This window comes from Lycorma delicatula, chromosome 2, assembly GCF_047948215.1.
Source record: "Lycorma delicatula isolate Av1 chromosome 2, ASM4794821v1, whole genome shotgun sequence".
NCBI lineage: Eukaryota > Metazoa > Arthropoda > Insecta > Hemiptera > Fulgoridae > Lycorma > Lycorma delicatula.
This window is the reverse complement of record NC_134456.1, coordinates 163,237,545-163,265,249: the sequence shown is the minus strand read 5'-3', so window position 1 is coordinate 163,265,249 and position 27,705 is coordinate 163,237,545. Positions and strand designations below refer to the sequence as shown.

At 28.9% G+C, this 27,705-nt stretch overlaps 1 protein-coding gene across 1 annotated transcript in view; it reads right to left on the bottom strand.

Moving 5' to 3' along the window:
• Positions 1-238: 238 nt before the first annotated feature.
• LOC142319997 (EF-hand domain-containing family member B-like) overlaps positions 239-27,705 on the bottom strand; it is a 72,304-nt gene continuing 44,837 nt past the window's right edge. The window contains exons 3-10 of the mRNA XM_075357676.1: positions 27,290-27,470; positions 23,931-24,060; positions 20,420-20,593; positions 17,273-17,495; positions 15,653-15,848; positions 14,749-14,820; positions 4,932-5,044; positions 239-418 (exon numbers count right to left, since the gene is read on the bottom strand). Of these exons, the coding sequence (XP_075213791.1) occupies positions 239-418; positions 4,932-5,044; positions 14,749-14,820; positions 15,653-15,848; positions 17,273-17,495; positions 20,420-20,593; positions 23,931-24,060; positions 27,290-27,470 (1,269 nt within the window). The remainder of the gene's footprint in view (positions 419-4,931; positions 5,045-14,748; positions 14,821-15,652; positions 15,849-17,272; positions 17,496-20,419; positions 20,594-23,930; positions 24,061-27,289; positions 27,471-27,705) is intronic.

Here is a 27,705-nt window from a genome sequence, read left to right as displayed (position 1 = left end):
TGAAATATGGTATGCACTCACGTTTTAGTTAGAATCATTGAATTTAATAAACAATATTGTATTGTATTTAAATAAAATGATAAGAATTAAGTTGTGGTTGTAAGCCATGCATCAAAAAAAATTGTGTGAGGGGAAAGTTCTGCAACTGTGTTGTCAGCTTTTTTTAGATAGAATAAAATAATTTATTTTTAAAAGTTAAAATTTACATATTTTTTTATGAGAATAATTTTTACAGATTTTAAAAAGTGATTGAAATTTCTGGCATTTCATCCATTAACACTTCCTTAAATCTATTAAAGTACACTTTTCCATCATTTTCCTTTTTTCCTGCTATCTTCCAAATTGTCTCAAATTTATCCTCAGGAATTTCTATACCGATAGTCTTGAAAATTCTTTTTATATTCTCTTTACTGTAAACCTGTAAAAAATATCACACTGATATTTATGTAAAGTTTTTTTTCCAGCAAATAATTTTATTCACATAAAATGAACTAGTATATCAAAAAGTTATCAAACTGCATTAATAGAACTTACAAAATTATTCAGTTGGTTAAATATTCCTTTACCTTTTCTCTTTATTTATGTTTATTAATATTTTCTCTGAAAGCATTTTTATTTTTACATCATCATTATATATTTTTTCTGTTTATTACCTACAATGCTAAACTAGAGTTTATGGTGTCTTAATGATAGAAAAACGCAAATTTTTGCTGGGGCATGTAATGTGTTAGATTCATTCATTAAATTAAGCATGCTTCTTAAGTTATTGATACCTAAAACAATTCTTCCACACATGCAGTCAAACTAAACACCCTATTATAATAGACAGCAGTACTAATCATTATATAGATACTTAAATTTATTTTATCTAAGCTAAGCGAGTAAATATTATTTTCACTATTACTAGATTTTAAACATGTAGTTTAATAAATGAGTAATGATTTAGGCTGTTATTACAAATAATTTTACAGTGTTCCCACAAAAATATTTACATCTTTTGCCATAAGAGGTAACAACAATTTGGGTGAAACTTTGCATGGACTCCAAAACAAGTTAAAAGTACATTTAAAAAACAAAGTGGTCATACTTCTAAGTAAAACTTCAGCTTTTAAACCTTGAATATTGTTGAACAGTTATTCTATATTTATGAAAGATGAAATGAACCTGTATTTATATTATATTAAAAAAATTAATGTTGTTTCTCTGCATTCATGCTGTTGGCACGTTTTAGTGGCTCATGTAACTGTTGATGTCACAAAAAAAAGTCACGTGTTATGTTTAGGTTGTAGCATCTGGAAAGATTTTGTAGATAATATGGTGTTAGTTATTTATACAGGTAGTGATGCTCCATCAACAATAGCAGTTGCAAAGTGGAAGACTTTGCAATTGAAATGTATTAAAAAAGTTATAATAGATAGTTTTCAGATTTTTTTGAAAAGAAGTCTCAGGTAAATAACTTTGTTAACAAAGGTGATGCTGGTTTACCAAAATTTGCTATCTCTGTGTTTATCTTAGTAAATTTTTGTAAAAAAAATGGACAAAATAATGTAAAATCATAAAATGAAGAGTTACATTGTCTTGAAGAATTTTTATAACATAGCAAAGTTTTGTTCTTGAGTCATTAAAGTTCATGAAAGTGTTATGAATGGCATTTTGATTTTATGTTTTTAGACGAATGTACTTTTTTCTTTGATAAGCTGGCAAACTCTTATTATAATTATACAAATCATCATATAATTGGGCATCATATAAAAGCTGTAACAAAAAGAGGGTTTATAATTAGGATTGCTGTAACTGCTTATTACATTTTTTCTGATGATCCACCTGACAGTACCATGATCAGAGATGTACTTACACAAGATAAAATATCATGTTAACCTGCCTTTTTGTGTTCTGGAGGTGAATTTGCTATTTTCCAGTAAAAATTTCTTAACTTCTGATGTGAACATTGTAACCAGCTATAAATTTACTGTTAGGTAATTGGACTGAAGGAGTTGATTTTTTTTCATTGCTATCAAGATTGCCAGTTTTTTTTGTGAGCTGTCTGCAAGAATATGAATGGTTCTTCTAATTATTGTCATTAAAAAATCTTAATACTATTCATGAGGATTTTACCATTCTAGAGAACATAGCTATTTTTACTTCCTTGTACAATACAGGAAGAACTAATCCAAAAAAAATTTGATTTTCAGATTTTAACGGAAATATCTATTTTGACTAGTTTTGGTATGATGTCTGTACATATGTATGTATCTTGCTTAACTCAAAAATGATTAGCTGTAGAATGTTGAAATTTTGGATTTATGACTGTTGTAACATGCAGTTGTGCACCTCCCCTTTTTGTTGCAATCAACTGGACAAAAAATCCCAAAATCCAAAACATTTGGATTTTGGACTTTTGCTCAATTTCAGTAATAAGCTCTCATTGATAGGTTTTCAGTGATATATCATAAGTGGTACTTATTTTCATTAGTTCTAAAATTATAGCCAAATAAAGTTTTAATTAATGAAATATTTGTATATTACAAGGGGAAGGCACATCGGTTTGAATTAAATTCATCCCTTTTTTTAACTTTATTAATTTATTCAATTTATTTATTAAATTAAGCAAGACAGATTCTAACCAACTTCATTTCCTTTTCAATAACTTTTTTTTTTAATTTAAATATATTGATTTATTAATAATTATTAACCTCTGATTGTAAAAAAAAATTACGATAAATAATAATTGAATAATAATATAAAAAATATCATCAGTTATTAATGAAATAAAATTTTAGTACTTGTTAAAATGTGTGCATGTAATTTAATAGGTGTTCAAAGAAGTCATGTAGTGTCAGAAATTTTCTTTCTGAAAATCCATTTTAATGATATGCTTTGTTAGAATTTTTATGCCAAAAGTTTTGTTTAGAATTCCTTATCAAATTCTTTTTATCCCTCAGAGTTTTTAAGTTAAATTAAATTAACTTTAGAAAATAATATTAAACCCTAAAAAATGTAGAAGTTTTAGTGTAGAAAATTTTCTGAAATTTTTACATTTCATCTTTGCCCTCTCTCTTGGCAAAAAAACCTGTGGACACCACATGACTTCCGTGTACAAGTATTAAATTATATATACACATTTTAAAAGTACATAAGATTTTATTTCACTAATAACTTATGATTTTTTTTTAATTGTTATTATTCAATTATTATTTACTGTAAATTTTTTTAACAATCAGAGGTTAATAATTATTAATAAATCAATATATTTAAATTAAGAAGAAAAAGTTAAAAAAAAATGGAAATGAGGTCTGATTCGAATCGATGTACCTTCTCCTTGTAAGATCTAAATATTTCATTAATTAAAATTTTATTTGAGTATAACTCTGGAATGAAAATTAGTACTATATATCATTGAAAAACTCTCAATGAGGGCTTTTTACTGCAATTAAGAAAAAGTTCAAAATCTACATTTTTTGGATTTTGGGATACTAGATGTTACAACAGTCCTAAATCCAAAATTTCAACATTCTATGGCTAATTGTTTTTGAGTTATGCGAGATACATACATACGTATAGACAATCACACCGAAATTAGTCAAAATGGATATTTTCATTGAAATATTTTTACATCCTTGTACTAAGTACAAGGAAAGGCATTGTACTTAGTACAAGGAAGTAAAAGGTTGAGGTAAAACGATTAAGTAAAAATTACAAGGAAAGGCATTTACTTTGCTTTCTATATGGGTTGTATCTTAGAAGTTAAACACTATCACACCAATTTTTATTTCTAATGTAGTATGCCTAAGTGAAAAATGAATGAAGGATTTTAACTTAAACTTATGAAATATAAGTAAAAAAAAAATTTGTAATCGATCTGAAATTTACTGATAATTTGTAATTTACTGTTGTACTTTTTTCTTTAAAATAAAAACAACCTTCAGGAGACATTTAAGTATGGTTTACAGTACACCAATGCTCCAGTGTTAAAGATCTTCAGCTGAGAATTGAAGAAAATGATTGATGTATCAGAGCTACACCACATCTTTGAAAGAGTGAAAGTCATTAAATCATCTGCTACTACAGTGTGTATTACCAACAGTGGAGGCCACTTTGAACAGATGCTCTATGAAAATTGAAAGTAAAACGTAATGTTTATGTTAATGTGAGATTAAACTTATATTATAGGTACTATCACAATACGTATCCAGTACAACAATGTAACAACTTCATTGAAACTACAACTGATACTGTTGTTAATAAATTTTAATGCTAAAATTAATAACTAATGTTTATTTATTTAAGTTTTTTAATATCAATTTAATTTCTCTATTGTGGTGGAAATGAAATTTGATTAAAAGTTGCAATCAATACTCTTTAATTACTTGGTTGTTTGTAGATCAGTTTTTATAAAAAATAAAGTGTAATTTTGTTTTCAATGAAAGGCTTAACATTTTAGCTAATGAATTGTATTTTGATAAATGATGATTACTACCGAGTTATACAAAATTGATGCGAGGGCCATTTGAAATTTACGAATGTGTTTTCTCTATATATTTTTAGTTACTAGAGAATTTGTGTAAACACATGTACTAAATATTATAATGATACCAATAGTTAATCTATAGTTACAAAATTTAAATTTAAAAATTCAAAATGGAGGGTAGAGGGAAATCAGAGAGGTAATTGCTATTTTCACATGGAAGGTTTTTTATTTCATTTGATATATAGAATATAAAATATTTCTGTATACGTCATCTGTATTAGATAAATATATTACTATAAGGATATTTTTTACATCCCAGGTAACATTACTATCATGTGAATTTATTAAACACTCCAGATGTTTAGCAGCCTATCATTTGTTTGCTAGTTAGTGTAACAATTACTTAATTTTGAGTATAAGAGATTTATTGAAGTAGAAACATTTGTTTCAGTAACTTTTTAACCTTAAAATAATCATGATACGACAATCCGTTTTGTGTAAAAATTGATGGTGTCATTGCTTCATATATATTTTTTCCATCCAGTGCATATCTCTTCAAAATTTTGCTCTTTTTACCTGAAATAAAAATTATTCTATTAAAAATAAAAACTAAATATCATTTTTGTTTAATTTTAAATTTGAATAAAAACAGTTCAATGATGTTTTTACAAAACTGTGCAATGTATATCTACCTATACGTGTTTACATGTTTTCCATGGAGGAAAGGATAGAGTATCAACATTGTCAAAAAAAGTAAACTCTTTAATGCAAAAGAAAAGATTACTACTTGAGAACTGCAGACTGCTCATCAAGTCTTGAAACCTTTTTTATTTTCTTTGTACATGCAAAAAGATCTCATGAATGACATTTTGTAAGGTCAGGGATAAACTTTATTCGTTTATTAATATTTATAATTTAATCAGGTTGAATAAACATTTAGTAGTAAATTAAATAACTTGATAACAAGAAATACATAAAAAATAAATTTTATTAATGATTATTTAGTCTAAATGATGTTTAGACTAAACATAATGTTCAAAAAATGTTTAGTAAACGTAAACCAGAATTCTTACCGAGTGTTATATAAACATTTTTTATTCTCATGTAGACAATTAAAACTATAACACTTGACACTATGGTAACAATGATTCCTATTGACTACACTGATAAACATAATTTTTGTTTCCTAACATGCAATACATGATTTTAATCTGTTTTTTGATGCTGAAAACGAATATGAACTCAGAATCTTTCTATCACTCATCATAGTTGAAAAAATTTTAATTTTAATTAAAGGATTTTTTCATTATTCAATGTTTCAAAAGTTGGGATTTTAAGCTCCTATATTGTATTTTTGGTAGCTCATTTTCTATTGTTTAACTTTGTTAACATAATTTATAAGCTATAAATAAACAATACTAGACAAAGAATTAAATCATATCATCATGTATTATGACATCACATCTAATATTGAACAGTGAGCCTTTCAAGATATATCAAGTCTGTGCAGGTCAAAACACGTAGCTGAAAACAAAGCTGTGTTGTTTGAATTAAGCACTGGATGTAGGAATGAATTAATTTTGTTCAGTATTATTCCTGTCTTATGTTTGTTAATAGTGCACTATCATAATGTCTCAAATTTGTGTAAATGATATGGATGCCTTTTGTTACGTATGTGGTGAGTTTACCGTAAAATCAAATAGAAAAAACATTACACGTTTAATTAGAAAAGCATATCATTTGTACTTTCAGAGTAAAATTGGGGATCAGGATAAGACATGGGCTCCTCATATAGTAGGCACTGTTTGTTCTGTATATTTAAGAGGATAGCTGAAAGGTACACAGAAGGCTTTGCCATTTGGTGTACCTATGGTTCATGAACCAAAGGATTATGTAACAGATTGTTACTTTTGTTTAACAAGTATGTCTGAAATTCTAAAAAATCTAAACATGCTGTAAAATATCCTTCATTACAATTCAATCAGGCCTGTATCTCATAGTGAAATTATTCCAGTTCCTGAGCCACCTATGAATGCATGTTTTGAAAGCAGCAATGATGAATCAGGCAGTATTGAAGAAGGCAACAGTGATTTTGATTTTGAATTACCTTCCAATAAGCCACATCTTATATCACAAGGTGAATTTAATGACTTTGTTAGGGATTTAAGTTTAACAAAAAATCAAGCTGAATCAAGACTGCAGAATTTACTTTTGAATTTTCTTCAAAAAAATACAAAAATTTCAGGCTTTTGAAGCTGACAAAATAATCTAAATAATCTACAAAGTAATTGTTTTCAGTACTTTATTGATGAAAATAATTTGGTTTATTGCACAAATATTGATGAAATTATGTTGCACTTAGGACAAGTTCATAAACCTGAGGACTGGTGTCTTTTCATACATTCATCCAAGTACAGTTTAAAAGTGGTTCTACTACACAACGTTAACAAATGTCCTTCGATCCCAATTGCTTATGCTATTAATTTTAAAGAGACATACAATGTGATGAAAGATGTTCTTGAAAAAATAAATTATAAAAAACATAGATGAAACATATGTGGTGATTTGAAAGTTATAGTTATTTTGTTAGGTTATATTAAGTACATGTATTTTCTTTGCGAATGGGACAGCCGAGCTAGGGATAAACATTATATTACCAAACAGTGGAAGAAATAAGACAACTTAACTCCAAATGGGAAAACGTTATTCATAAACCCAAAAAAAATATTTTTACCCCCTCTCCATATCAAGCTCACCAAACTTCTTAGCAACATATCACTGTTGTTTTTCAGACACAATCAAGTCTTATCGGTTTCACGCCTGCAATCACCAAGACTGCCTCCCGTGAAATAGTACGTTAACCACCCATTACCATTAAGAATATTAGGCATTGAGCTTTTAATAAAATGCCCTGATAACTTTTATATTTTAGCGTATCCGCCCAAACAGGTGGTGCATACATCATAACAGTTTCACACACGCCTTTATACAGGATGCTTATAGTCCTAAAGTTAAGACCCCAATCAGGATTGACCAAACGTCGTTTTCTGAAGAATATATTGCAGGCCCTCTACACAACGTATTGAAGGTGCTTCTTAAATTGCAGTTTTTCATCAAGAAACATCTTGAAGTACTATTGAACCTGAACATATGTTATACGCTGGCTTGCAATCGAAACCGACGAGATATATAAAGCGTTATTATATATACTGTTTAACTCATTCACTTGTTGTATCTCGTGGTGTTCACTTGTTGTATATCGTTGTGTTCACTTGTTGTATATCGTTGTGTTCACTTGTTGTATATCATTGTGTTCACTTGTTACTATATGTACTGTGTTCACATCTCGCTACTATACTTTATAATGGCAGAAGGTTTCATTACTAGATTAAACAATATAACGGCGGCGTCAAATGTTATAACAAAAAGTGTCGGTGATCTGGTAGTAGGGAAAAAATATAAAATTAAATCTATGGATTTAACAGACACAAAGTTTGGGAAGACCGTTTTGTGTATGCTAGAGTGTGAGGGTGAGGTATGTAAAGTGTTTTTTCTAAAACGGTTTACCAAAGCGATGACCGAAGAGGAGATGCAATTAAATTTAATGGCAGAAAGTTTCGTTACTAGATTGAACAATATAACGGTGGCGTCAAATATTATAACTAAAAGGGTTGGTGATTAAAAATATGAAATTAAATCTATGGATTTAACAGACACAAAGTTTAGGAAGACTGTTTTGTGTATGATGAAGTGTTTTTACCGAAACGATTTGGCAAAGCGATGACCGAAGAGAAGCTGCAAGACCTAGTTTTTTTGAATAGACTACATCATACATACACACAAAAACATTTTAAACCCCCATACAATAATAATTACTGTATGTATGGTTCCAAGGCCCGTGACATGACCTGATAATAGATTTATCTACTATCCAATTATGTTACAAATGGTGAGGAAAGTGTTAACAAAATTAAAATACTTTTCAAGACTACAACAGGTTGTAGTACACTTATGTATGTGAAACTAGTAGCCAAGCAGTAATAGAACATGGAAACATCTTCATGCTACTTCTTTACAAAAACCATGATGTTATGAGTAATGAACAACAAATCCAGATGATGGATACTGATAAACTTGCACAAGAAAACGAGTTTTGCATACATAAGTGGGTTTCCTGAAAAGTCTTGACAATTATTTACTATTTTTAACCAATTTCCTCCCATGGTTGGATATGTTTTCTTGTGCAAGTTTATCAGTATCCATCACCTACATTTGTTGTTCATTACTCATGACATCATGGTTTTGTAAAGAAGTATCATGAAGATGTTTCCATGTTCTACCACTGCTTGGTAAACACTTTCAACCTCCATACAATAATGATTGTTATTGTATGTACGGTTCCAAGGCCTGTATTATAATTGATATTGGATTTATCCACTGCCGAATTGTATTACAAATGGTGAGGAGTGTTTAAGATTTTATTAATGAAGATAAACTCAATGCGCCGCGGTTGCTACCAACTGGGTGGTGTGGAAATGCGACCATTTATTTTTATTTTTTTTACAGAACCAGACACAAATGGATTTAACCGGTTACAACAACACACACATTTGTATTAGTGACAAAAAAAACATTTTCCTTATCGCATCCGTTATTATTAGAAACGCGACGACGATCCAGTTGGCACGTACACACTAACGGCTAGTGCGCATGCGCGCCGATTCCCAACGCTGCGATTGGTCGATCGGCGACAACTTCAGACCACGTCGAACCCACAATTCTTCAGTCGAGCGCCCCATCCCGCACGGTAAACATCTCTCTCTCTACGTCGCTCCGCTGACACACACACGCACACACCGCCTCCCGGTGCACGATCTACGACGAGCGGTGGTGACGCCAACTTCCGACGCCGTCGCCTGGACGACCAGGATCATCCTAGAGGTACATCTAAATTTTTTTTATTCACGTGTGTGTGTGTGCGCGCGCCGCAGCAGACACCGCCGCCGTCGTCGCCTCCCGGTGCACGATCTACGACGAGAACCTCTCCTCCAAGCGGTGGTGACGCCACGCCTCCCGACGCCGTTGCCTGGACGACCAGGATCATCCTCAAGGAACGTCTAAATGTTTTTATTCACACACACACAGATTATACCACTCAACTCTAAAAAAAAATCAGATTGGTAAGACTGCGCGGGCTACGGCGCCACTGACGTCACAATCCAAGATGGCCGACCACCGCCATCTTGGTCGCCATATTAAAATGGCGGACAAAATGACGACCAAGATGGTGGACAGTCGCCATCTTGGATGACGTCATTTTTAATGATGTACGCGTATTTCCGTACTACTAATATATCAATCCTTAAAGGATTATATTTATCATTGGACAGTGGTAAAAAACTTTTTTTTAATAGGGGTGGGATTTTTATTTTTTCATTCAGGCGGCCACAACCCTCCCCGTGGCCCTGGTTCTCTAAGATAAATGTGAAGTTTACTTATTTTCAACTAAAAAAATATGTTTTTGTAACCAGATAGTTAATCAATAAATAAATAAATATTATGATATGCCATTTTTCAAATATCTGATAAGTTACTACTTTGTCTTTCTTCTCATTTTCGTCCTCTGTAGAACATAGTTTATTTACAATAATCCATATCTTTTACTTTGCTTGAAGAATTACAACTTTATTTTATTTACTTGGCCATGAACTGTTGTCATAGTCACTTTCCTATTCTGTTTGAAAATCTAGAAAAATTTTAAATAACGTTCTCTCCAGACTCTTTAAATTCAACTGGGTTACTATCAGACTCTGTCAGTAATTAAAAGCAGTTAAGCTTCTTAATTCATATAGTAATTTAAATAAATAATACAGTCCTGAAAGGAAAAATATCTGATGTGGACACCGCATGAATTCCTTGTACGCCTATTAATTTAAAAAAAACTCATTATATTGTTTTCCAAAACATTAATTTTGCGCGTTATATTATTTTTATTTAGTTTTTAAAATTATTACCAATTCAGTACGGACGCCAATATCAATACATTTACGTTATTGTATGTTCAGTTTTTTTCCACTTGAATTGATTAAATGTATAAAAATGCTTAATAACTACATCTTGTAAACAATAACAATTCCTTAACCGATGACTAATGCTCTGGTTGGTATTATGTACAGGGCTATAAAAATTTGTACATGCAGTTAGAATGGTGTCTTCGTCATGATTATATTTAGATCCGCCCTTCGTAGTAGACAATATGTGAATAAAGAAATAAAATTTAGTACAGTTTATATCGTGTTCAGCGAAGGTATTCGGAAAGCTTTTTGTGCGGTCATATTATTTTATAATTACTCATTGTTTTTCGCAAATTTTTTATAATATATTATTTTTTATTTTATTTTTGTTCGTTTGTTATAGCAGAATTTAAATCCGTAGATAAGAAAAAAAACTTAGGAGTCAAGCACGAGGCATTATCAATAATGCTTATGATTTTATGAAAAAATAAGCTCTAAAAATAGGTAAATTAACTAAAGACAAACATATAATTGGTATTCAAAAATGCGAAGAAAGAACTGCTGCTGCTTGTGGGATATCAAGATTACAGGTTCAAAAATTCATAACAGAAAAAAAGATATGATTCTTCAATCAACATCCTAATCGTGTTCTTTCAGCACGCCGAAAAAGTATAAACTATGTTTGAAACCTGTCAGTAGACTAGAAAGTTTTGATTTAGGTGTAGTTAAAAGAACAGTTAATGAATTTCATTCAAAGAAGAATGAATTACCTACTTTAAAAATAAATAAGGCAAGAATTTCAGTCACCTATTGATTTTAAAGGCAGTGAATCTATTGATTTTTTTAATCTTTTTTTTAAATCGATTGATTTAAAGGCAGTTAGCTGTTATTTTGAGAGTTAGGTTTCAAATGGCGTAAAACTGAAAATAACAGAAAACTTTTAATTGAGAAATCCGATATCATGTGGAAGAGAATTGAATATTTGCTGGCAACGACTAAGTACAGACAAAGCAATGCTACAATTGTTTATTTGGATGAAACGTACGTTTTAAGTTTGCATTGTTCGACAAAGTCATGGTCTGATGGTATTGTTGAGAGACTTCGTATGCCGATTAATAAAGGTGACCGTTTAATAGTAATTCATGCTGGAGAAGAAATCGGTTTTATTCCGAACGCATTACTAACTTGGAAAGCCAGTTCGAAAAGTGGCGACTACCATGACAACATGAATACAGACAATTTCATGAAATAGGCACATGAAAATTTGATTCCAAATCTTCCACCAATGTCATAAGTAGTTGTTGATAACGCCCATTATCATAATACAGGTATTGATAAAGAGCCAAATTGTAATTCCAGGCTGGAGAAAACCCATATTCCGTATAGTTAAAAATGCTGAAACCACAGTTATATGAATTAGTAAAGTTACATAAAACTAAAGTACAAAGATATCACTTGCATGAACTGAAAAAAATGGGCATGTGTTCTTAGAATCTACCGTATCATCCTGATTTGAACCCGATCGAGATGCTATGGTCAGCCGTAACAAGACATGTGGCGAATCATAACACATTTTCATTAAAAAATGTTGAAAAATTAACCACGGAGAAAATTAATTCCATGAATGAAGATAACTGGAAACCCTATTGTGAAAAAGTAAAAAATATTGAAAAAGAGTATGAAAAGAGTATGAGTGGAACCACTGGTAGATGAAATGACAGAACGTTATATTATACGTGTAGGCTCTGATAGTTTAAGTGACAGTGATTCCTTTAGCGATGATAACTCACTAAAACTTTGAATTACACGCATGAACAAAATTCAAGTTATACCGGTTGAGTAGCGCTACCAACTTCGTGTCACAAAACAAAATTTCCCTTTCTTAGAAAAAAATTACCAGACACTAACAATTGGGTAACAGGACTAAAAGATCTTCCTGTATAAATACACACATTTAAAAAAATGAAAAGTAGATAAAATTTTATTTCATTAGTTTCTGATATTTTTTCATAATTTTTTTTTATTATTGAATTATTATTTATTATAAACATTTTTTTTACAATCAAAGGTTAATTATTATTAATAATCAGTATATTAAAAAAAAAAAAAATTATAATTCTCGTCGATGTGCCTTTCCCTTGTAAGATTCAAATATTTCATTAATTAAAATTTTATTTGGCTATAACTCTAGAACCAATGAAACTAATACCACAATATATAATTAAAAAGCTATCAATGAGGGCTTATTACTGCAGTTAAGCAAAAGTCCAAATTTTTTGAATTTTGAGCTTTTTTTGGACACTTTTGGTCTAGTCAATTGGAATCAAAAGGGGAGGTGCGCAACTAGATGTTACAACAGTCCTAAATCCAAAATTTCAACATTCTACGGCTAATCGTTTATATGTATGTACAAACATCACACTGAAACTAGTCAAAATGGATTGAGGGATGGTCAAAATGGATATTTCTGTTGAAATCTGAAAACCAAAATTTTTCACAATTACAATACTTCCTTTACTTTGTACAAGAAATTAACGAAAACTGTTCAATAACATGTCACAAGAATCCACATTGAAGCCACATCTGACTGTCTCCTGATTTTCCAGAAAATTCACAGTTTGGATAGACTAGAAACTGTTCAGATGTTATAACAATATGAGAGATTATTTTAGAAATGTATACTAAAGTGGTAATTTTAAATCCTTCCCTATAAATTTTAATGGACATAAACAGAATGGTCAGATTTATCAAACTTAAGTGTTACCACTGACCAATTTCATGTACTTTTCTATCAATCACTAAGACTGTGTGCAGTAGAACAAATTGTAGTCTAAATTGTCATAAAAAAAATCCTTCTGTACTTAACAAAATTTATGTACCACCAAAATTTCTTGGTGTTTTAAGCAACAGGCAAATGTCAAAAATAAGGGCTAGTCAACTGTTACTTTTGGCAAAATAGAGGATGAACATAGAAACTCAAAACAACTGACAAATTCTTTCACAAATAGACTGAAGGTAGCCTGAATAAATTAATATAATTGTATTTTGAAAGTAACCAGTTGTACTCTAGACTTTATAAAGTAATTTCAACTTATCACCATTACATTATATTGCATAAAAGTAAAAATTTATTTTAACTTCTGAAGGAGTTAATTTCTTTAAAAAATCCATTTTATAATGTTTATGATAAAAAATATTTTACTTTTATTTCAGAAGAGATGAAAACATGATATTGATGGGATTATGTACACAGAATTTTACGATTTTTATATAGATTTCAACAATAAATTATTAACTTTGTAAAATATTCATTTTTCTCCTAATTGTAAGGTTCATTACTTTTTTATAATTGAACCCTTCAATAACCACTGAGAAGGCTCGTGAGTGCCCAGAAATAATGAAATTGATACTCATTAAAAAAATAAAGGATTGGTTAGAACCAATCTTTAAAAAAAATGTGAATAATTTTTTCATATTTTAATGAAAGGATATAATTAATTTTAATGTTAATTAAATGGAGGGTTGGGCTGGCAAGGAGTCTGTTTAGCTCTTTGACATCAATGAGGGTTTTTATGTATACCTTAAAAATGATGAGGATTGAAAATAAAAGTTGAATATCACAAGTATTATGTTAATGGTTTATTAATGGCTTAAGAAAATTAAGGAAACATGGATCAAGAAATATTTATTCTTGGTTGTCAAGAGTTTTTCATATTATTTTCTTATATATTTCATACAGTTCAAGAAACCATACAGTTCCTGTATTTCATACAGTTCAAATGACATTTCTGTCATTTGATAAAATTCTGAATTATGTAAGAATATGTATGATTATTGTTTGTTTATACAGTTAAAAGCAAGCTGGCTGAATCTAGATTTCTTAATAGCAATTGAAAAATCGATTTCTGTGATTAAACAAACTAAATGGAACAATTGCCTAAAAATAACGAAAAGATAAAAAGAATTTGATTATAGTTACAGATGAAATTTGAGTTATTCATATATTCTGATTTTCATTAAAACACAATAAAATAGTTTTAATAAAATTTTTAGAACAGACAGAAGAAAAATATATGCCTGTCACTTATCCTTTTTATAATCTCTTAATCCTGCAAGTATTTTTCTCTAAAAAACTGAATGAAAGCGTGTCAAAATTCCTGCTTTATTTGTAGTTATTGGAATGATTATTAAATGTCAACTTTTCAGAATCTTTAAAAAGTGACAAATTGGAAAATTTTCAAAATCAAATCATGAAATTGACCTTACCTTTTGCCTTGATAGTAGAATCATAATTATCTTGATATTCTGATTTATAAAATAACATTTCATCTGGAACATCTGCAACACAAATAAACACACATATTTAAAATGAATCCAATCAAAGTGTTATAAAAAGAATTAATATTTTACGTAAATTTCAAGTGGCAAACAAACACTTCCATTCTTACCAGCCAAGTCTTTACTTTTATCCATTGAAGAGGTCTTGGAAATGAAGGTGTAAAGTACTAATTTGTTTGTATCAATTAATTACAAAGTATAGTAGATTTAAACAATTGCTGTAGTCGCTCATCTGTGTATTCAGTGAAGAGTATGGGATTTCTCATTGCCTTTCCTATCTAAAATTAACTAAATGCAAATTTTTTTTAAATTTATTATAACTTATCTTTACTCCTGATGATGGCATGTCTAAGAATTCAGGTTTTAGTTTCTCTGATGAATCTTTTTTATTTTTAATGAAGGTAGATTTATTTGAATTGAAATCCTTTACATTAGGATTTATGGGAAATGAGTATAGTACAATGCCATTTATTTACTAATTTATTTTTTGTGTTCATCCATATTTATATCCACTTGGTAATTCATATGGCTTATTCATAAATTGCTGGCCTATTCATGATTTTATTGACATAAAATGTTATTAAAGAATTTATTGAGTGAAACTAAAAAACACTGAATTTGATTGGTTAAAAGTAGTGAGGTGTGATAAATAATCTTAATAATTATTTATTATTACCGTTTTAGTTTTATTTTAGTTAAAATAAGTTAATAAAAATTCCCAACAATTCTTCTCAGCTATCCTCTGTCATGGTATAACTTACTGTCAAACAGTAGAAGAAAAATACAAATTTATTTGACTTCATGAGTTAAGCTATTAACAAAATAGTATTACCTTTAATTTTACTAAACTTAGGAAATGAATATTTTGGACATATTATTTCTACAAGTTCATTGTAATTTATCAGATTGCTTTCATTCACTATTTTCATTCTTTCACATATTTGTTTGAATGTAGATTCACTTAATTTTATTTGAAATAGTGTACAAATATCATATACTGTTTTATAATCCAGAAATCCTGATAAACTCTGAAAAAAAAAAATCAATAAAGCATTTCAATCTAATCATAATTATTGTAAATATTCTTGTTTTTTTTTTAATTTTTGATCTAGCTACATTTGTTGGAAACCAAAGGTACATTTATGATCTCCACAGTGATCAATGATAAAAATTATTTAAAATTTTCAGTCAAAACAAATCCTCAAATCATATATACTTAATTCTTTATTTCACAATATTTTCAGTTACTTTAGCAATTTTAATTCAATTAACTGTTTTATGTTATGGTTCAATCTAAAGTCATTGCTAGCATTTATTATTATTTTTTTCATTAGGATGTTATTTTGATTATAATCAACTTATTATTGGAGTTAATTATTTTTTGTTACTCCAGGTTAAAGTTGTTTTGATAATTATTTTATTTATAATTTGCTTTTATAAATATTTTATTGGTAATAATATATTTATTTTATCAATCAGCTTAATTATTACAAATTTGGGCAGTGTAGTAGTGCATATAAATGTACTACCCTTGGAAATATCATTTATTTCTAAAAAATAAACAATATCCACTTTTATCAAACCAAACAAAGTACTTCTGCCTTCCCAGCATATACTTTGTCTGTGAGGGAAAGTACAAGCTTCAAAATGTTTGCTGATAGCTGTACTTAATTATGCGTCTAATTTTAATTCTTTCCCTAAACACTCAAAGATCATTCAGAAGGTTCATTAAATAGATTTCTAAATGTGAAATGATTTATTTACAAAATTAGTAATACTCTGTGGGTAAAATTGATAAGACTACAATTATTACTTTTTTTCATTAATTTATTTGGTACTACTCTGATCAAGAGTTTTCCCATGAACTCTCTTAATTCTTTCAAGTAGATGATGGAGCAGTTTCTTTTTCTTATGAGCAGTTATTTTTTGTACTACACAATTCCTAACATGACCTACATCATATAAACCAATCTGAAAAAAGTAGCTTGTCTTCATTTTGATTTGATTTAATTCACCAGAATATAATAAAGTAATGCTTATTTTTACTTTTATAACTGAATTTATTTAAAAAGAAAATAAATATCTATTTAAATAAAATTAAAAATAAAGGTCTGATATTATTGAGTGCAAATGTGCAGAGATTCACAGTTTCATATATTACATATTAAGGTTTCTTTACAAGTAAGGTTAACTAATTAAAAAATATGCTGTAAAAATAAGCAACAATAAAAAATTATGTTTTTAAAGGTTTAGGCTTCCGTAAGGTTTATGTAAAACCTTTTTTACATCTTCCTTATTCAGTTCAATTATAAAAAATAAGTGATTAATGTGAATTAAGTCAAATTATTAGTCAGTTTGTATGTTCTCTTTTTTCTAGATTCACAATTAATTTGATTAATAAAAACAAAAATTTAGATAAATTCTAATATTAAAAAGTATAATTTATATTTACTTTGTCTCTGAGCTGAAAAGCTGCAATTAAATCTCTGTATGGAAATGGTGGACTTCGTTTTAATAATATTACTCTGAGCGAATTAACAATTTCAAGCACTTCATGAATATTTATTTTTTCTCTGCTGGTTGGACATGATCTCATAGTTTCTTCAAAGTTAAATTTATCACATGTTGTTTTACCAAATCTATATCCTTTTGGAAATAAATTGATGTTGTTATCTCTGAAAATGATATTGTCAAATCAATGTATAAATATACATTGATTTGAAAAAGCCAAATCAATATATATAAATAATAATATATATATATATATATATATATATATATATATATACTATGAATTTTATATTTGCTTTTGAAATATTTTATTTATTTCATTGTTATATTTATATGAAATTGAAACACATCGATGGAACATTTACGGCAAGACTAGAGGACCAACACCAAGGGGTATCAGTGATGAGAGTTATTTTTAGGCATAAGATAAATTTTTAAGAGTTTGCTGAAGAAAATTAATCTTCATTTCATTAATAGATCTTAAAAAAAAGACAAATGGAATAATTTATTAACATTTTTAGACTGAAATGTAATAGTCCCCAGTATTTAAACATATAAGAGAATTTAATCAAAAGAAGGTATACAAATTTGAGAACAAAAACATTCATTCCTTCTTTATAAAACAATAATGCCTGTCTAATAAAAGATTTATTATACAATACCCAACAATTCAGAGATTTGAGCTTTATTGTTTTTTTATAAATTAAATTTTATGTTTGGTATAGTAATAATTTCAAATGAAATTGCATAATCCATTGCTTTACCAATACGGTTAAACAGGTAAAAATAATTTCATAACAAAAAATAAAAATTAGTCACATAAATATGATATATATGCTAACAAGCAACTGTGATAATTCTTACTTTTTATTTTCAGTGAACTACTTAACATTTAATTGATTGATCAATAAACACTGATTTGGACTTTACATCATAAGTAACTGATACGAGAGGAAACTCCAATCTTTAATTTTAGTTGCTAAGGAATTCCCTTAAGTATAATCTATGTTAGTTGTTGGTTGAAAAAACTGAATGTGAGACAGATGTCTGTCTTGAAAACAGCTTGCCATTCTCAATGAATGATATGAACAACAAGCATCTCATGTTAGTTTTTAATGCATGTAGTTAATAGCGGTTACTTTACACAAAATTTCCAATTTGTCCAAATGAAACCATTAAACAGAATGTTTATAGATTCCAGTTAGATTTATTGGTAATTAGAAGTGATAGTGTAAATTTGATGATCAACTTATCTTACTGCTTTTGCTGTTAAGACACTCCAGAGTGGAAAACAATGATGAAACTGTCAATGATTTTTATTAATATTTCATGACGCCATTGATAAATCTATTTAAAAAACTGAGATCTGGCATTATCTTCTAAGTAAATAAGAAAAAGAATTTACAGCTCATCCTTCATGGGCCTGCATCCATTTACCTATAAGTTGAATAAGGCAATTCAGTTCTTGTGGAGAAGTCATTACAGCGGCCTGCAGCAGCTACCTATCTAACTATTGTGTAAGGTTCTATCATCTTTTTGTGTGAGGAATTTTTTTACATCAGTCTATTTGATTTTTCTTTCTGACAGGTCTGTTTACAACCTATCAACCTGTAAAGTTGTTTTATGCCATCTTTTGTATTTGAACTAAGATATGGATTTTTATTAACTTTAATATGATATGAGGTTTACTAGTATAATTACTATTATAATTTAATATTATATACCGCTTAGAGGAAGTGATCAATTTTTTTATCATTGTGTTCAGAGGATAATAAAATGAGTTTGATTTTTATTTTGATATGGATGAGATTGGGAAACTAATTTGTGAAAAGTAAATTTTGAAGAACTTATTGATTTAACTCTTCTAGGCTGAAATATGCTAAAAATCTTCTTTTGTTCTTCATTAGAGTGCCACAGAGGGTAGTACTCATTTGTAAATGTTTAGCTAATGGAAATAGCATAAAAATTAGAGTAGTTATTATATATCCACTGCCAAATGGTGTAACTTCTTGGCTTGCTTGATTTTTCTCAGAAAGATTTCATCTTGCCTAAATAAAGTTTAATTCCATATTTTGCTGGTTTTGATTTCATATAAACCTAAAAGGACATTTTCCTTAACTTAACTGCTTATCAATTGTGAGATGTAAATTAATGCTGACTAACATTAATTATTAGCAAATTCAAAACAGATTTAAAAAATAACTTTCAGTATACCTGATCACTAAAATCAAGTAATTAAAAAATAAGAAACATTTAAATGAAATTATTGTGAGAGATTTATATTACTAATGAATTTGTTAACACAAAATAATTTTATAAATCACTGATGCACTAAATAGATGAAAAATATTTGGAACCAGATGCATTAATTTATATTCATTATTTTTTGACATAATTACAAAACCAGCCAGTCTTTGATATTCAATTCAATCTTCATAGGATTTGTAATGATAGGAAAAGATTTCTAATAGTTTACCATAAACATTAGCTGATTATTTCCTTGATAATGGCTTTTCATAATTTTCTTGTATTTCCTTTATACTGGATGGTTACTGCGTTTTTTGTTAATAATTTCATGTTATGTGATGTCTTTATATTCTTTAAATAATTTTTCAGACCTCATTTTCCAAACTATGTGCAGATTTTCTCATAATCTTATTTATTTTGTAGTCACCCACCACTCACTTTGATTAAATTTTCTGACAATTAATTTTTTTACTGATAAACAGTGCAAAAACGTCCACTGCTTCTTTGCAAGTTGCTGGCATAAATGCAATTCACTTACCTCTATTAACTGATACTGACCACGTTTGCAACAGTTGATATAGTCTTTTTCTTACTTGTCTGGCTAGGATTGTCATTATTCACATGGGCTTATAGTGCAACATAAATGTTTATTAGTTCATATTAACGTAACACAAAACATTTTGCCTCATTGTTTCTCTACTTTTAGCAAATGATTCATGGAATTATATGTATAGTATTACTAAAAAGTTAATAGTAAAATAATTAAAGATAAATTAATTTTATGAAATATAATTTATAATATTGAATGGTCTCTTTTTTATATTAAAATAATTATTCTTACGGAGTAAAAGGTTTTCCAAGAACTGAAGTATGTTTTTCTTTAAACCTTTTCTCTATTTCTCCAATTTCTACTTGTTTAGCTGTGCTCATAATGTTTTTAACCATTATACCTCTCTTATCATGTGGAACCCTTATTCCCCAGACAAGATTCTTATTTACTGGTGGAGAAGTATACCTGTAAAAAATTATAACTTTTGCTGAATGTTTTACATTATATCATCTTACCAAGTATTTATTTATATTTTAATCTGCAGTAAGTTTGAAGTAAACTTGGGTTAAGTTCACTAGTTATAATTTCGTTTCTCAACAATTTTAGTATAAAAAAAGACAAAAAGAATATATTGCTCTGTTTTATATATATATATATATATATATATATACATATACAGGATGTCCCATATAAAATGCAACCCAACCTTATATTGGTAGGTATTAAAATAATAAAAAGGCATGTGTAAATGTAATTTTTATTATTTCCGTCCATTACCTTACATTTAGAGTAAATGTTGGAAGTGGCTGCCATCTTCTTGAATGCAAACTTCAATTCTTTTTACAGCGTTTCTAGCAACTTTTTTCAAAGTTTGTGGCTGGATATTTAATACAGCTTGTTCAATATTGACTTTCAATTGTTCAAGTGTTCGTGGTTTGTTGCTGTAGGCTTATTCTTTGAGGTAACCCCGTAGAAAAAAATCCGGCGCAGTCAAATATGGAGATCTTGATGGCCACAGGCCTCGACCGATAACACGATTACCAAAGAATTCCTCAACGAAATCAGAAGTTGAACCTGCGCAGTGCGATGTCGCACCGTCATGTTGTAGCCAGCAGTGTCTGTCTTCCTCTTACAAGAGTGCAGTGAACTGACATAATATATCCTGGTATCGTTCTGCATTAATGGTGTACTCGAAAAAATAGGACCTATTATTTTCTTCCGCGATATCGTGCACCACACGCCCAACTTCTGCGGGGTAATTGTTTTTCGTGATAAACGTGGGGATTTTCAGCACTCCAAATTCGAACGTTTTGGCTGTTTACGTAGCCATCCAAATGAAACCGTGCTTCATCTGTGAAAAATAACGAATCCATAACATTAATTCCCTCACGCAGAAATCGACGGAACCATTGACAATATTGTAGCCGTTTTTCTTTGTCGGGCTCAAAAAGTTGATGAACCGTTTGAATGCGATAAGGTCGTAATTGTAATTGTTTGGTCGCCCGATGAACAGTTGATTTAGACAAATTAATTTCAGCAGACAAACGTCTGATCGATTTATTTGGCGAGACGAATAATCGGTCTTTGATTTCAGTGACTGTATCTGTATTCAACACTGACGCAGATCTTTTGTGTTCCTTGTTATTAACAGAACCGGTCTCTCTAAATTTTGCAACTAACCTTTATACTGATATTTTGTTTGGAGCTGGTTTATCTGGGTACTTATGGCGAAACAAATCTTGTACTGCAACCGCTGATTTCGTACTAAGTACGACTCAACAATGAAAACACGTTCATCTAGCGAAAACACCATCTTGTCTCTAGCAATACACTAAACGTTATGATTGCATTGTTGTTACTATCGGTAGTGTTCTACTGCGTCGCCGTGATGTTCAGATGTTGGACGAGTCCATTTCAGTAACGAGTAAGGGAGTAAGCTTGACTTTTGAAATTTCATGGATGAGTGATTGATGGGTTGCGTTTTATATGGGACATCATGTATATATATACTTTGCAAAATAGTCATATGAAGTTAAGTATAAGCCAGCATCTCTACTACTTAAAAATAAATATATGTGTGTATGTATTAGTAATACTTTAAATTGGTGTGACAAGAATCATTGCTTCATTGAACACCATGACAAAGTGTTTTCATAACACTAAATCACTGAAAATAATAAATAACTAAGTTTTGAGTTTCATGGAAATTATTCTTTCAGAGGATGTTTTAGGAGCTGATTAGTAGTACTTCTCAAAAAAAATTATTAATACTGTTGTTAATGATGCTGTAATGACTCCCTTAAACAGAAATCCCTTAGGTACATAATTGAATAACATGAATTTTATTTGTTTTTCTCATAAAATTTGGTGCAAGTTTTTATTCAAATTGTTCAAGTGCATTGTATTCTTGGTTTTTAAAAATATTCTTGCTATGTGTAAAAATTGCATGTTTGGTTAATGTCTTTATATTGATTGTATCATGTTTCTATGACATGGTTTGCAATTTCTGTTGCTTTGTATATGCGTTAAGTGTTTTTTCTATTTGTGAGTGAAAATGCTGTATCAATCTGTTTGATGTAATAGTTAATATAATCACTGCAGTTAAATTTGTGCTAATTTGTTTGTCAGTGTGCATTTTATTTGCTGTTTTCGAAGCCTGAAAATGACAGCATTTTTGTGAGACTTGGTTGATATATATTTAATCACAATTTTGTCATTAATAATAGCACTTAATTTTGTTCTTAGACATCAACTTGTGCCAGATGCTTTAATGCATTAAGTACTGGGCTGCAGTTGTCAGTTGACAAAGGTTAATACATTAATGACATTAAAACAGGTATATAATGGATTTATAATTTTATCTACACAAAGAAAGCCTAAGAGAATATCAACAAATTGCATTCCACTTCAGATTTCACAGCAAGATACAAATACACCAAATCATATTATATACTTCTCTGACCTCATATTTCTAATAAAACACTATCAAAATATATTTTTTAAAAATGCACTACAAGTGTTACAGTTTTACAATCCAGACTTAGTGTTTTGTTTAGTTTATGTAGAAAGTGTCAATGCTATGATATCCATTTTTATGTGTTTGGTTATTTTTTATTATTGAGTTTTTCTATGTGATCTTCAGGTGGGTTGGATATGTTCACTAATCTGAAAATGTTCTCATATCATTTTTAAGATGATTAAAAATATATTTAAGTAATTAAAAAAAAAAAAATCATATTTTAAAATTTGTTTCAGATTGTCAATACAACCAATATTTTTAAATTAATATCATCACTGAGAATTTATAGACTAACATAACAGATTATAGTTGTTCATCATGACAACAATTTGTGCATTTGTTCAATGCACAAATATGTTTGTGAAAATTTTCAGCCTCAATAGTTGATGGTTGACCCTCAATAATTCTATCAAAATCTGTTATAAATAGCTTTGTCATGATGTATTATGTATGTATGTATATATATATATATATATATATATATATATATATATATATATATATATACATAATACACTATTCTATAGACAGTCCTATTAACTGAATGCACAATAGCAATCCACTTTTAAAAGTGATTACACTTTAACTGCACTTGAACCAGAGTCTTGTAGTATCATAGAACAGTTGAAAAGTGATAATGCTTACATTCAAACAACAAAGCATGGGTACTACAGTATTTTTTTATAAATGCAGTATTATGATCGCTTAAATAATTTAATATTACTGATTTAAAATTAAAAATTCAGTTAATTAGATTTTAACAATTATGTAAAAAAAACTTACTTTCTGTCAATTTGCTCTGTTGGATAGTAATCATTATGTGATTTAATGTAAAGCTCATGTCCAATTTCACTTTCAGATATAATCTGATGATCGGATTTTTTTGGGCTAATTAACATCCCTACATTATTACCTAAGATATAAAGAAAAATACAATGTTAAACTGTATTCATATATTTTTATTTAATTATATTAAAATCCTCTTTCATTTTTGACATTATAATTAAAATTGTAACCTATAAATAAATCAAATTTGAAATTATCATAGGTTACTTCACATTTTTAACCAAAATAAATTATTTATATTCATAAATATATTACATTTATGTTCATTATATTATTATTTATGTTCATAAATATTCTCCAATTTTTTATAAAATAAAGAATCATTATGTTAATGAAAGATTACTGTTTAGATACTAATTTATTTTCTTCAATTTTTTGTTGATTTAAGGTAATATAATGGAATATTTTTGAATCTGTTTTTATTGAATAAATAGATGTATAAATATATATTTTTGTCATTTCAGAATATGTAACATCTGATATATTTGTTTAGTAGTTGCATACATAAAAACTACAAAAACTAAAGAATATTATTCCTTTGTTTAATGATATTTTTTCAAACTTTTTTTTTAACAATTAGAATTAATGTTGGTGCTCATAATGAAAAAAAGGTTGCTCATGACTGTGAGATGTGAATGCTTAATAATTAGGCCGTAATGTATGCATAACAATGTACGAGGGTTATTTTTTTCCAAGGTCCGATCAGTCGCGAAATAAAAACCCGCGCAAAAACGGATGAACCTTTGCGCATATGTGTTGCGCAGCGTCTCTAGTATGGCCTTCAATCACGACCTTGAAAAAAAAAATAACCCTCGTAACAGTGCAAGCATTTGTGGCCACATATGACCATTGTTGTGGTAGCAATGGCGGTGGTGCAAACTTTATTCAACTTAAAATTTACACCAAATCTTTTGAACCTGAAAATAACACACCTGCACCACATGTGCAGGTGTGTTATTTTGTGCACCACAGTTATTGTATTGGTGAGGTGCACGTTCGATCAGTTAGATCGATTAGAGTTTTCCTGAAAAAAATCGGTCATTGCAAAATTCTACAATACTGAAAAAATCTGTAATCACAGAATTGGCCAATTATGGTTACCATGAATAATTCTTAGGCCCATAATGTATCCACTTTTATTAAGCTGGAGCTCATTAAAATAAGAGTCTATGTATATGTATCATATGATACTTAATGTTGTATAAATTGCCCCAATATTTTTTTTAAATTCACCTATATTGTTACCAATATTCTGTACTTAATGATAATAAGTTTTATTTTGAATATATCCCATTATAACAATTAATAGAGATACGTTAAATACAATTACACAGTCAATTGCGAAATTCAGAGTGATCTTTTTGCAAAAACTGCTATTTCCACTTTTAGTCAAAACAACAAGCTATCAGCTTTTATTGTTCTGTAGTTTAAATATAATATGCTAATTAAAAAATACTGCGATTCTTGGTACTGATCTGGTAAATGAATCCTTTTTGAACACTTTGTTGTACACAGATGATCAGATCATTATCCATTATCTCTTCAGCTTGTCCTCTCCCAACATATAATTTAAGTAGGTTAACATAAGTATCCAATTAGAACATATCAGTGGCAGAATCAGAAGTTGTGGTATTTAAGGGAAAGGAGGATTAAGGAAACATTGGTATGACACTAAAAGGTCTTAACTTCGTTAAGACTTGTACTAATAACTTTGCTATTATAGATCTAATAGTACTTTTAAGTTAAGACCTGTAACAGCACTAAAGAGAAACAGGTGAAAATGGGAAACTTTTAACGCATAATTTCCTGTAATTCTTATTGGTTTTCTTCAAGTTATAACTCACAACAATAACACAGAAAAGAAAATACTAATAAGAATACAAAAATCCTTGTTTTTATCAAATATTTCTTAAAATACAACTCTTCAAAAAGAGCCTTTTTTCTTTCTTGATGCATATAGTATTTAATTACTTGGTCATCCCAAGAATTATGAAAAAAGATTCCCTTCAAAATTCTTGTCTAATTTATTGATTAAAATTGTGAAACTATGCAAGTAGTGTTAACACATGGGTTAGCTGAAAGCAATTTCCTATCTTTACTTGAAAACGAGCTAAAAAAATGGATGCCATATTGAGTCCAGCTACCAGAAAAACTTTTTTAAATACTAAATCTATAAATAAAAGCTTTTCTTAAAAACATTAAAAATTTATATAATCTCTTTTGAAGTTAAGGAACATTGAAATTACAATATAGACACACAGTCAATAAAGGAAGCACTTAAATATGCACTTGAAATGCATAATTAAGGGTTTTCTTCAAACAAATTGCTCCTCACAATAGTTATTCAGAAAAGAACAAGTTTTAGAATGGTAAATTTAATTTTTTCCATCAAGTGGTTTGTAAGCTATAAATATTCAAAAATAAGTATTGTTCTTCCATAACTTATTTTTTTCTGTTTTAGCCTCCAGAACCACCATAAGATATTACTTCAGAGGATGATTTCATTTTCAAAGCATGTTCTTCTATAATGCAAAGTACATTACTGTTTTGGGTACGTTATTTCAGTGATTAGTTTAATTAATTATTTATCCTCATAGAGGAAGAATAAATTTTAAAACACTTTAGCTGGATATAGCCTTGATTGTAGTACAAACGCTGCCATTGTTTCTTAAATTATCTAATTCTTTATTTCTCCATACTGTTATATTGACATGCTGCTCACATACATGACATTTGTTATCCACAAATATCATTTAATGTGTTAAATATTTTTATTGCATTAAATTTATAAAACAAAGTGTTAGTAATGATCTCTTTAGAAACATATTTAATTAAAGACCCTGAAGGAATTTATTTTTCTAGAGACTGTTCAGGAATCAATAGAGCACACACATTACACTATCACTGCTGATACAAGTACAGGATTTTTATTGTGGTACAGCTACTTTTGTGATGTGTATGTGTGTGTGTGTGTGTGTGTATGTGCAATGTTTCATTTATATCAGTTAATGAACTGTTAGCAAGAATTCATTTATTGAAAATACCCTTCCTTTTCTTCAAAGATTATTCACAAACCACCTAATTTGTAACACAACATACTTATTGAAATAACCAAACCTTGAAATTTGGCACATGACAAAAATAAAGTTATAAACTTAACACTGTTGAAGTTTGTATTAAACTTAGCAAACCCAGAAAATTTTATAAAGTAAGAATGCTTAAGAAAATTATTTATTCAGATTTAAAAAATTGTCTAACTAGTTATATTTATTTCATGATTCTGATAGTAAATATACCTGAAGTGGTTTTAATTCCAAAACAATAATTCTCTCGATCTATAATAGTTGGTAATCCCTGGCAGAAATCTCTGGTTCTTCCCAAACGTTTATTCCAGTATGAATCATACGTAGTTTCCTTAAATTCTTCCAGTAAGGTTTCAAACATTGATTTTGGTGGAGACTGAACTAGAGCTCTCATCTAAAATAAAATTAGAAAAAAAATTATTCAGTGCTAATTGTTATCATAACAGATTGTTCTTTAGATTAAAATAAAAACAGAATATAAGTTTAAAAAGCTGTCTTCTCTGATACAATTTCAATTATGGATACTTTCAGCTACGTATGAAACAAACACAGCCAGTTTTTTTAAACAGTATTGTGTAATGGATGTTGCCTTTATGAGCCTTTATATGAAATATGGTATTTATTACCTA